General features: G+C 32.2%; 1 protein-coding gene across 5 annotated transcripts in view; it reads left to right on the top strand.

Moving 5' to 3' along the window:
• Window positions 1-13,134, top strand: part of Wdpcp (WD repeat containing planar cell polarity effector) — a 323,247-nt gene that overhangs the window by 276,886 nt on the left and 33,227 nt on the right. For all 5 annotated transcript variants that reach the window (XM_013357181.3, XM_078029122.1, XM_040270812.2 and 2 more), the window contains one exon: window positions 7,580-7,742. In XM_013357181.3, the coding sequence (XP_013212635.2) occupies window positions 7,580-7,742 (163 nt within the window). The remainder of the gene's footprint in view (window positions 1-7,579; window positions 7,743-13,134) is intronic.

The following is a 13,134-nucleotide window of genomic DNA, read 5'->3' on the forward strand; positions in this document are numbered from 1 at the left end:
CTGGGGTTGTGGCTCAGTGGTCGAGTACTGGCCTAGTACGTGCGAGGCACTGGGTTTGATCCTCAGCACCACATAAAAATTAATAAATAAAGGTATTGTGTCCAACTACAACTTAAAAATATTTTTAAAAACTATGTGATGATGCTAGCCATAAAAGCACAAACTGATTTCACTCATATAAAGTAGTCAAAATCATAGAAACAAAATAGAAAGGTAGTTGTCAAGGACTTAGGGGGAGTACAGAAGAATTCATATTTCATGGGGAGAGTTTCAGTTTTGCAAGATGTAAATGTTCTATAGATCTGTTTCACAACAATGTGAATATACTTTAATGAACACTTAAAAGGGGACAGCGATGCAACACTATCAAAGTGGGGAGAATAAGAAGAGGTTGAAATAAAAGTGGAGTAAGTACAATAATTGCCCTGCAGGTGCTGGCTGGAAGTAAAAAATACTGAAACGGCCAGTTTCAGTATTGTTCACAGTAGGGAACCAACAGGCATTGCTTTCCTAGAAATGATAGGTGCATAGGGATTATTTAAAAGTATAGACACAAATGTAACTATTGGAATAAATATAAACCTTAAGTATTAAAAAATTATATGTGAACATAAAATAAGGCAAACAACATAAACAGACTGTATGTATGTGTATACAGTCAGCCTTCCATACACACAGGTTCCACATCCATGGATTCAACCAACAGTGGATTTAAAATATTTAGGGAAAAAAATTGTACTTAACGTGTACAGACTTTTTCCCCTTGTCATTACTTGCTAAACATTTAAGTATTAAAAACTATTTATATTGAATTTACATTGTATTATAATTTAGAAATGATTTAAAGGATATGATAAGATGTGAATAGGTTATATGCAAATACTAGACCATTTTATGTAAGGAACTTGAGCATTCACAGATTTTGGGTGCATGAGAGCTCCAGAACCAACCAAAGGAAGACTGTACAATTATGAAACGATATGGCAAGTCTGAGGCCAGTTATAAAGATCATATCAACAAATGTAAATGAGCTTAACTCATTTATTAAAAAGTGTCCAGACAAGATAACAAAAAAATTCACTATACTGAATATAAGATATATTATGGGTGGTGGGGAGGAAAGGAAAAAGGAGAGATTGATTCAGAAAGGTTAAAAATAAAAAGTATAAAGATGCAGACAAATGAGGGGTCACAGTCTTGGTATCTGAGTAAGGCAGAATTCAGATACTTAATGCTAAAAGCTATAATTTACAATGATGATGTAACATTTTTGAAAACTTCAGCAGTAGAAACAGCTTTGAAGAATTTAGAAGATACCCAAGGAGAAATAGAACTAAAAGGAGAATATACCTGTCTCAATTATAAAAAGATCAAGCAAACAAGGTAGGGTGGATACAGAACACTTAATCAGTGAGATCTTTCAGATCTATAATAAACTCTGAAAAGGGAGGTTATGCCTTATTCTAAGTGCTCATGGAAACATTCAGGAAAAATTGGCCATATCCTAAGCTATAATGAAAATTCAGCAAACATCAATAAACTTCAAAGAATAGAAATAATGCAAAAAAAATGTACTCTGACTTGAAAGCAATAAAATGAAAATAACAATGGAATTTAAAAGCTTGTTACTCAGAAACTTTCAAACATGCTACTGATTAATTCTTAAGTTAAACTGCAGAATTTCTTGAAAATAAGAATGGAAATTATGTCCAAAGCTTTTGGTCATAAGAGGGAAAATGTATAACATTTAATGCTTTAAAACAATTTAAACAAAAATGAAATTCAAGAGTCATATTTTAAAGGCTGTGAAATAACATCAAAGAAGCCACCCAACAAAAAAGAAGATTGAATTTTTAAAAAGCAGAATTAATGCCATAATTTCTATTGAATTTCTAAACATTAGGGAAAAAACAAATTTGGTTATATGGGGGGAAATCATCAAAATAAATCACTAACACCAACAGGGAGAAGAGTAAGGAGGTACAAAATTATTAACAAAAGAAGAATAATCATCAAAAGAAAGGAAAGAAAGTATCATAAGAAACCATACAACTCAATGCAAGTAAATTTGAAGATTTAGATGGAATGGATAATTTCTAAGAAAAATACAATTTAAGTGACAGATTATCTTAGAAGAAACCAGAAAAATTAAAGTGCTTCCCTCACAATAAAACTCCTGGCATAGGTAGTCTGACAGGGAAATTCTACCAAACCTATATAAATCAAATTGCTCAATGGTTCTTAAACTTTTCCTGGGTATTAAAATTTGAGGAAAATTTCAAAATTCACCTATGAAATATTGTGCTGTAGACCATTCTCAGTTATATCATTATAAAAGCTCTTCAGTATTAGCAAGTGAAATCCTAAAGCACATTTTAAAATCCTTTAAATTGAAATACTAGGTCACTTAACCAAGTCTTCAGTTTTACAGTCCTATCTCTGTCATATTTAACTATAAAATTGCCATATATTTTTGAAGGAATACACAGAAACAAAATAATGAGAACTAGTATTTTATCACTATATTTGCACTATAGAAAATCAACTGATTATCATTGAAATACAGCATTTTTGATATCTACTTTATTTTCAGACCTAAAATAAGCAATGAGAAATGAAATCTGATCTAGTTTAAGATTTATTTCCCTCTTAGGTTGCTTTGGAATAGACTAGTTCAAACATCTTTTTCCTACAATGTACTTTGATAACTAAACTCTAAACACTAAAACTCCACCTAATCAATACATGGTAACAATAATGAAATTCCTATAAAATACTTAAATCTCAATACATTCACATTTCCCCAAAGAAATAGCAATTATTTCCGTTTAAGTACATCACTGATCTCATTTTAGATAATTAATAAAAATCTGCATTATTGGGTAACTTTTTTTTTTGGTACTGGGGATTGAACTCAGGGTTACTTGACCACTGAGCCACATCTCCAATCCTATTTTGTATTTTATTTAGATACAGGGTCTCATTGAGTTGCTTAGGGCCTCACAGCTGCTGAGGCTGGCTGTGAACTCATGATTGTCTTATCCCAGCCTCCCTAGTCACTGGAATTACAGGTTTGTGCCACCACACCCAGCGAGTAACTTTTAGTAACTAATATTTTGAAATAAAGACAAAATCAGGCCAGCATAGTGGCTTGTGCCTATAATGTTAGCTAGTTGCAAGTCTGAGACAGGAAGATCTTTAGTTAGAGTCTTGCTGTGTTACTCTGGCTGGCCTCAATCTTTGGGGCAAAAAAGAAAGGAAAGAGAAACTAAGTTTATATATAAAATGTCAAATTTGAAGATTAAGGCATGAAATACAAATGTTCAGTTACTTTTAAGCATTTTTGTTTACATATATTGGTTTTCTCTCTTGGTCTATTTTTCACAACTTGTAATTATTTTCATAAGTACCTTGGCTGAAATCCTAGGACTATATAGAACTCAACCCAGCTCAATAGAGATTCATTCATGTATAACTATCTTCTAGGAGCAAAGCTTATTTTAAAAACAAAACAACACACACCAAAAGCCTAACACTTCTTAAAAGATTATGTTTGGGGCTTCCTAAACTGTTTAACAGATCAGAATGAAAAATTCTTGTAAACAGTTCTTTCTTAGTCTTGTGTCCTTTTAACTTAAAAGGCTGTATAGTATAATTGCTCTGCAAATATCAGAATTTTCTATATATTGTGTAGAGTACACAAAGAAACCATGAAATGGCTTATCTTGTACTTATCAACTTGTTTATTTTTGTGCTTCCAAAAAAAGCTATATTTTTTAACACAAGCAGCTGCTACTTTGTAAATATTTTAATGGCTTCTGTTAAGTAGAGCTGTCAATTTAACAAACAATGTTGTAAAAGATTTTCATTCTTCCATGTGATTGCACATCTTGAAATGTGTTTTACCCTGAAAATCCTTTGGAGATTTTAGACTGGAAAAGATATCTCCTTTGAAGGCACAAAGCCAACAATAGATTAGATTTAAAGAATAATATATAAGATCACCAGAGAAATAGTGCCATTTGTTTCAGAAGACAAATGTATAAGAGCAATAAGTTCTCTTAGCTCACTTCTTGTGACTCAGGCAGTTTGTTGAAATGAAACGGCACTGGCATTATACCAGACATTTTAGGTATGACCTTGATTCTTTTGCCATTTAATAGATATTGGTTTAGAGCAAGCCAATTAACCTTTTTGACCCTCAGTTTCTGTATCTGCAAATGGGGTAATGATACCTACCTTACAGGGTCATTATGAGAATTAGAGATAATATATGTAAATGGCCTAACTCAATAGAGGTGACAATTATTCTATTTTACCTACCTAGCAACTAGGAGTCCCCCAATCATTTTTTAGCCTTTCTCTTTTATATTTTTATTCATCCAGCTTATCTCTTCTTTCTTTTCTGTCTACTTCAAAGTGAATTCAAAGTGAGAATTATTTTAGAGATAATCTAACTTACCACTTTTGTTGAACAAATAAGGAAATAGAAGCTCAGAGAGATAAAATGACTTGTCCAAGATCACAGTTAAAAACAGAGATCATCCTGTCGCCTTGAATTTATCACTGTTTTTCTTCTTGCTGTGAAATGAAATTTGATAAGGAGTTCTATCCTGGGTCTGAAGAAGCATGTATAGAAAAAAAAGAAAATTTAGTGCAAGAGACAAGAAAAGGAAAAAAGATTAAAGAAAAAGGAGCAGGAAGAGCTTTCCAATTTTTTTTATAACTTTGTTTTTTAATGTGGTGCTGAGGATCGAACCCACGCCTCACACATGCAAGACAAGTGCTCTACCACTGAGCCACAACCCCAGCCCTACAATTTGTTGTAAAGCAGGGTGCAACAATCTTTATGAAGGGCCAGGCAGTGAGTATTTTAAGTTTTGCAAGTCATTCTTAATTCTGACATTGTTTACATAATTAAACAACCAGCCAACCAATGGGTCAAAGAAGAAATCACAAAGAAAATTAGAAAATATCTTGATATAAATGAAAGTGAAAACAAACATATCTGAATGTATGGGTTGTAGTAAAAGTAGTGATAAGAGAGAATTTAAGAATGTAAGTGTTTACATTAAAAAGAAAAATCTCAAGAACCCAACTTTATACAATAGGAAACTGGAAAATAACAACAAAATTAAACTCAAAGCTAACAGAAAGAAAGAATAAAGATCAAAACAGAGGTATATTATATAGAAAAAATATCAGTGAAACTTGAGGTGGTTTTTCAAAAATATCAACAATAATGACAAACAACTAGATTAAAAAAAAAACAGCAGACACCAACTGAAATCAGAAATGAAAATGCATATCTTATAATCCTTTTTATGTATTTAGTATTGGTGATAAGATTGTATCAAACAACTGCATGCCAAAAACAATTTTAAACTTAGTACATTTATCTAAGTTCTATAAATATACAACCCACCAAGACTGGATCTTGAAGACATAGTTACGAGCAGACCTATAACCAGTAAGGGGATTGAATCAGCAACCAAAACTTTCCAACAACAACAAAGCCCTGGACCCAGATGGCTTCATGGAAAACTGTACCAAAAATTTACAGAAATAAAACCAGTCCTCAAATGTTTCTAAAAACTTGAGGCAAGAATTTCCTGAACTCCTCATATAAGGCAAGCATTAACCTAACACCAACATCAGACAAATCTACAGACCAATACCTCTGATGAATATTGATGCAAAAAGCCTTAACGAAATACTGCCAAACCCAATTCAGCAATACAGTAAAAAGATTATATACTATGATCACATAGGATTTATTCCTATAAATCAAGGGCAGCTTAACATATGAAAATCATTTAGTATAATATACCAAATTAACAGAAAGGAGGACAAAAACTGCACCATCATCTCAGTTCATACACACAAAGGCATTTGACAAAATGAAGAATATTATTGGCATTTTGAAGGGGACTGCCACCAAAATGGTAATAGTGCCACTTTAACAATATTAATTCTGCTGATTCATGAATATTGAAGGTTTTTCTGTCCTCTTCAATTACCATCTTCCATGTTTTATAATTTTCATTGTAGAGGTCTTTAACATCCTAGTTATTTTATTTTTTCTGAAGGTGTTGTGAATGGAATTTTCCTAATGTCTTCCTCAGTTCATTATTGGTGTTTGGAAAAGTTATTGATTTTGTGTATTAATTGTGTATCTTGCTACATTGCTGACTTTGTTTATCAGATCTAAAAGTCTTCTAGTAGTCTTGAGTACAGGATCATGTCATCTGCAAATAGGGATTGTTTGACTTCTTCTTTTGTTATTTGTATCCCTTTTATTTCTTTTATCTAATTGTTATGGCTAAAATTTAATCAGAGTGGTATGAGTGAACATCCTTTTATCATTCCTGATCTTAGAGGAAACAATTTCAGTTTTTCCTCATTCAGCATAATGTTGGCTATGTTCTTTTGTATACAGCCTTTATTATGTTGAGTAAAATCCTCCCATAAAAACCCTCCCATACCTAGTTTCTTCAGGGCTTTTATCATGGAGGTATGTTGAATTTTGTCAAAGGTTTTTTTTCTGTATATATTGAAATGATCATATGATTTTTATCCTTGATTCTACTTCTGGGTGTATTATGTTTATTTATTTCCTTATGTTGAGCCATTCTTGCATCTGTGGAATGAAACCAATTTGATCATGGTGTATAATCTTTTTAATATGTTGTTGAATTTGGTTTAATAAGTATTTTATTGAAGACTTTTGTATCAGTGTTCATCAAGGATATTAGTCTATAACTTTCTTTTTTTATTGTGCTCTTTTTTTTATTGTGCCCTTGTCTGGTATTGATATCAGTGTGATACTGGTTTTGTAGAATGCATTTGGAAGCATTCTTTTCAGCATGACTGATAGTTATTAAGGTCTGGTAAAATTCAGCAGTGAATCCTTCCAGTCTTTGGCTTTTCTTTTTTGAGAGACTTTTCATTACTGCTTCAATCTCATGCATGTCAAACAATTTTTTTAAATATCCCCCCTCAAAATTGGAAAATTTTCTCTGTACATTTTTATACATCTTTATGATGTTGGAAGATACATCTCCTTATGTACTTTAAAATGCTAATTAAGGGGTAGATGTAAGTATAACTCAGTGGTAGAGTGCTTGCCTAACATGTGTAAGGCCTTGTGTTCCATCCCCAGTACTGCAAAAGATAAATAATGCTAACTGGAAGTAAATATTGGAAAAGATATTTTCCTTTCCTTTTCAAATTGTATGCTCTGTAAAAGAGTACAATAATTCATTTGTTATAATATTTCATTAGTAAAGTTCACGCAAAAACATTATGAAGTAAGTGGCACAAATCAATTTTTAAAAATCTGAACTTGAAAGCATACATCATTCTGTTATCAAACTCTTCTGGCTAAAGACAATGTAAAAATAACAGAAGTCACAAAGGGACTTGGGCTACAAGATTTTCATTGTGTGCCATATCGTAAAAAAAACTAAAGAAAAAAGTTTCAGCGGGATATGTTAAAGTTTTTCTGTAATCTTACTTATGATGGTATTAATCAGAAATTATATTGTATTTTACTTATACATTAATTATTTTTCAACAGAACTCCTGGGGCCCTTGGACAGAGGGGATATGCTAAATGAAGCTTTTGTTGGCCTATCTTTAGCATCTCAAGGGGAAGACTCATTTCGAGATAATCTTCCTTCCTTTGGTTCAATCCACAGGCATAGTATTCAACAAAAAATACTGAAAGGCTCTTCTAACAGGTAAGATATGTTAAACTGAAAAGTTACTCCTTAAAGGAAAGTATTTAGTGTTCAGTACTTTGACTATTTCCTGCTTAGTGCAAACTAAGAGTTAAGCAAGAATATTTCAAAATGTCAAGGAAAAATATACATTTTTCTCATAGCTAATATTTCACGTTAATTCATGCAAGAGCAGGTATAATGAAGGCAGAAGTGAATGTAAAAAAATATAACATTATTGTAAGCCAAAATGAATTTATTATAATATCATATTTTATTTGTATTCTGTTGGTAAATTATGGGATTAAATTACCTTAAATGAATATTAACTTCAAATATATATTCTAAAGTATAATTTATATCACCTATAATTATCTATAATATATTATCTATGGGGCTGGGATTACAGTTCAGCGGTAAAGTGCTTGCCTCACACATGCGAGGCACTGGGTTTGATCCTCAGCACCACATTAAAATAAAGATATTGTGTTCTTCTACAATTAAAAAATAAATTTAAAAAAACTATGATCAATAATATGATCTAATTTACACTTTAATACAATCTATTTTCTGAAATCTAATAGATGAAAATTTAAATATCTAGCTTGTCACAATGGTTACTGAGAAGAAATAAACATGAGATTAAAAACACTTGTTATTTATGGTAATAGTAGTGGTATTATTTACAATGTTAATAAGAACTTCAAGCAAAGGTAGGCAATTTTTTTGTGTGAAATGGCAAATAGTAAATGCTTTAGGCTCTTCAGGCATGTAGATTTTTTAGAAACTACTCAACCCTGCTATTGTAGTATAAAAGCAGCCATAGACAACATATAAATGAATGAAAATTATTGTGTTACAATAAAACTTAATTTACAAAAAACAGGCAGCAGGCCAGATTTATATTGATGATCCTAACTATATGTAATAATTGTAAAAAGGCAATATTTTAAATTCATGTATATTGATTATATACACACCTTTACAATACTCTTGAAAAATGTCCCAAACTACATATATTAACAGTAAATAAAAAGGGGCAGAATTTCCAAGTATGACAGTTTTTATTTAGGTGATTTTATTAGATGAAGGAAAGGATTTACTAACAAACAATTATAAAACTGATGAAAACCCCCATTTCAGGGCTCTGGAAATCACATGAAAACGAACAATAAATTAACTATCATTTTTTTCATAAACAAATTGCTGAACTTCTGATAATGAAGTAGGAGTGTGTGATGTTCTTGCTAGAGACTACTCCCATCCTCCCTTTGCTTAAACTAGCTCTTCCTGGGTAGGACTGCCTATGAAAACCAACAGTTTAACTTGCTTTAGAACTCAGTGTGGAAAAACCTTTGCCCAGCAGCACTATTAATAAAAATAACAAACTCATTGTCGGTAAAAGTGACAGACTTGAAAGAAATGAACAAGGGAAAGCCACTGTTCTGCTCTCCTAGTTAGACCAAGTGACCAAATGACAAACTAGCCAAAAATTTAATCAAGTTGATCCTGAAAATAATAGAACCAAAGAGAGACTAATTAAGTTCTCCACAAATTCCTGATGAGGTTGTATTACCTATCATTTTGGTCTTATTCCTAACAGAACTCAAGAAGAGTTTTTTCCTTTATGCTTTTTTCCCTCCTTCAAACCCAATTTCCAAAAGATGCCCCTCCTCTTTTGCCTTATATTATCCATCCCCCACACCCAGAATAAATCAATAAGAACTTGATTACAGAGAAAATAGGATTCAAGTCCCAAAACATAAAAAGAAGCAAAGAAAATCCTTCTTTAAATACAGATTTTACAATGCAGATTTGGATATTTATGCACCAAATATCATAGAAACCATCTCTGTGAAGGAAAATCTACAAAAGATGAAAGGATTTATAGATAGACATTAGTAACAGAAGACTCTAATTTCAAAATAGATCAAGTAGGCAGAAAATGAGAAAATTTAGTTGAACAATCGATAATGTAGGTATTATGGATTTTATCAAATTCTATACCCAGAATACAATGTCTTCCTAAATGGAATATGACAAAATTCAACATTTAAACCACAGATTTTTTAAAAAATCATGAGACTACTTTTAAGCTTTCTTTGCAAATAAAAAATGTCCTAGGTAAATACATATTTCCCAAAGTGGCTACTATTCAATTTAGAACTCTGAATTATAAAAGAAATAAACAAAGTTATTTAGGAATTACCCTGTGATAAAGCAGCTGGCCCAATTGGTTTGATAGGAGAATTCTACCAAACCTTCGAAGATAAGATGTTCCCAATATTCCACAAATTATTCCAAAGGATTGAAAATAAAGAACTTTCTATAGTACATAAAAACTGAAAAACAATATCATTCATGAATACCAGTATTAATAACAATATTAACAAACAAAATCTAATACCTGAATCTATCCTGGGAATACAAAGTTCATTTTATCAAGTCCATTAATGTCATACATCCTACTAATAGATCTAAAATGAATAAAATCCATGATTATAGATGTTTAAAACATTTCTAACAGAATTTAACACCTATTCCTGATGAAAACACTCAAGAAAATGGAATTGGAGGATTGTATCTTTCTTTTTTTCCTTGTGGTGCTGAGGATTGAACCCAGGGCCTTCTGCATATGAAGCATGCACTCTACCAACTGAGCTATATCCTGAGCCGGAGGATACTTTCTTAATGTAAGATATATAACTTAGTCTTAATACCAGTATTTCCCTTAAAGGGGCATCAATGAGAGCATTTCCACTAAGATCAGAAAGAAGGCATGTATACTCATTGTTTCGGGTACTTTTCAATGCTATACTAGAGGTATTAGCCCAAACAACTTGATACATCAACAAAGCAAGGGTTGGTAAATATGCCTTGTGGGCCAAATTAAACCTGTTGCCTGTTTCTGTAAATAAAGTTTACTGAAACATAGCCATGTCCATTTTATTATTTTCTGTAGTTTAATATAGTCAGATCATGTGGCCTGCAAAATCTAAAATATTTCTTATCTAGCTCTTTGCAGAAGAAATTTCCTACTGGGGCTAGGGTTGTAGCTCAGTGGTAGAGTGCCTAAAATGCGTGAGGCACTAGGTTTGATCCCTGGCACCACATAAAAATAAAAACAAAATAAAGGTATTTTTTAAAAAAGAAATTTGCTACTTTCTGAACTAGAAGCATAAGAGATAATAAGGAATTAAAACTATTTCTAAGTCAGGCATGGTGGCACAACACACCTGTAATCTTAGCAACTCAGGAAGCTGAGGCAGGAGGATTGAAAGTTTGAGGCCCTAGCAGCTTAGTAATATCCTGCCTCGAGAATAAATAAATAGAAGGACTTGGGGTGTAACTCAGAGGTAAAATACCTCTGGGTTCAAAAAAGTACTTAGGGTTATTTTTTGTTGTTTGTTTGGTACTATCTCCATTTTGCAATAAGACAGTGATAAAATCAATGATAATCAATGATAAAATGAAATCAAATATTTGGAAAGTTTAATAAGGTGGATAATATAAAATTGACATACAGAAATCAACCTCCACATACACAAGCAATAACCAGTTAGTGTTAGTGAAAAATAAATCCCCAGTTACAATCTTTTTTTGTGTGTGGGGGGGGGGTGGTACTAGGGATTGAACTCGGGGACACTCAACCACTGAGCCACATCCCCAGCATTATTTTGTATTTTATTTAGAGACAAGGTCTCACTGAGTTGCTTAGCACCTCGCTTTTTTCCTGAGGCTGGCTTTGAACGTGAGGACCTCCTGCCTCAGCCTCTGGAGCCACTGGGATTATATGCCCAGCCCCATTTATAATCTTAATGAAGGAAATTAAATATAACAAATTTGCAAAATTTATATGCAGGAAACTTTTTAAAAATCTGAAAGATATAAAAATAGCCTCAAAAAAAGTGGAATTCTTGGATAGGATCAGTGTTATTCAGATGTCATTTCTCCCCATATTAATTTGCAAGTTTATTGTAATCCCTATATAAATACATACTTTTATGGAGTTAGACAAGTTGATATTAAAGTTCTCATAGAAAAACAAGCATATAAAAATACCCAAACACTAAAAAATAAAAACCATAGGGAGGGACTAGTCCCAATAGATGTTAAAACACACTATAAGCCTTTAAAACTGTCACATTTGTAATTTTATTATGATTATTAGATTAATATCTGCTTTCTCATTAATCTGTAAACTCCATGAAGGTAAGAACATCATGACTGTCTTAGACATTATAATTTCTCCAAGCCACATCATGATGTCTGTGACAGTTGACATAGTTAACGCATAATAGGTAGGCAGTATATTGGGGTACCAGGCCCACTGTTCTCTTGGAGTTCTCAGTTTTGTTAGGAACGAAATGATACAGATAAAAAAGTAAGCAAAATGATTGAACAAGTCTTTTGATTAAAGGTAAATATTAGGAAAAAGATAATGAATTGGTGATAATGGAAATCTGTACTGGAAGGTAATATTTGAGAACAGGACAAGGAGTCATCTATGTGAATAAGTGGTAAAGTGACAGAGTAATTCATGGGAAGTAAACTGTACACATAAAGGTCTAAGGGTGGAAACAAGTTTGAGAGGTTCAAGTAACAGAGAGCCAATACAGTTATACTGTAAAGAGGGGAGTGGAGAAGGTTTGTAGAACTTTAGTTGGCCATGCAATTAGGTCTTCATTCTAATTATAGAGGAAGCCATTATAGGAATTAGAGTATATGGTAAGCAGAAGGGCCTTCCAAAGATGTCCATGTCCTGATCACTGGAATTTGTGAATATGTTAAATAACATGGTGAAGGGGAATTAAAATAGCAGATAGAATTTAGACTGCTAGTCATATCACTTCGAAATAGGGAATATTAACCTAGATTATCACATATGCTTAATATAATCCTGAAATACAGATTAGAGAGAAGAATCAGGATCAGAGTGATTCAGTGTGAAAAGGACTTAGCTCAGCACTGCTGACTTTGAAAATGGAAGAAGCAGACCATGAGCCAAAGAATGCAGATGATCTCTAGAAGTCTGAAAAGTGTATGAAATAGGCAATGGATACACAAAAGAATTACCAGTTTCGAAACTGAAACAGTTACAACAACTAAGGGTTTAAATGAGGTTTTTTAAAAATACCATTATGTAGTATTAAATATTATTAATGTCATTAATAATATTATTTACATGGTGGTTTTCACCTTTTTAGACCTTGCTAAGACTTTATTCTTTATATGTTATTAATATCATTATTCAAATGGCTGGTTTGTTACATTTTTGACTGGGCAACCAAAAAAAAAAGTTATACCACTCAAAGCACAGTTTAGAAAGACAAAAATAATACAGGATGAGAAGGGTAGTGTGTAAATAAAATAAATGATCTTAGGACTAAACTAATTACCTTTGGACTTGGTA

The sequence above is a fragment of the Ictidomys tridecemlineatus genome, chromosome 12 (assembly GCF_052094955.1).
Source record: "Ictidomys tridecemlineatus isolate mIctTri1 chromosome 12, mIctTri1.hap1, whole genome shotgun sequence".
Classification (NCBI taxonomy): domain Eukaryota; kingdom Metazoa; phylum Chordata; class Mammalia; order Rodentia; family Sciuridae; genus Ictidomys; species Ictidomys tridecemlineatus.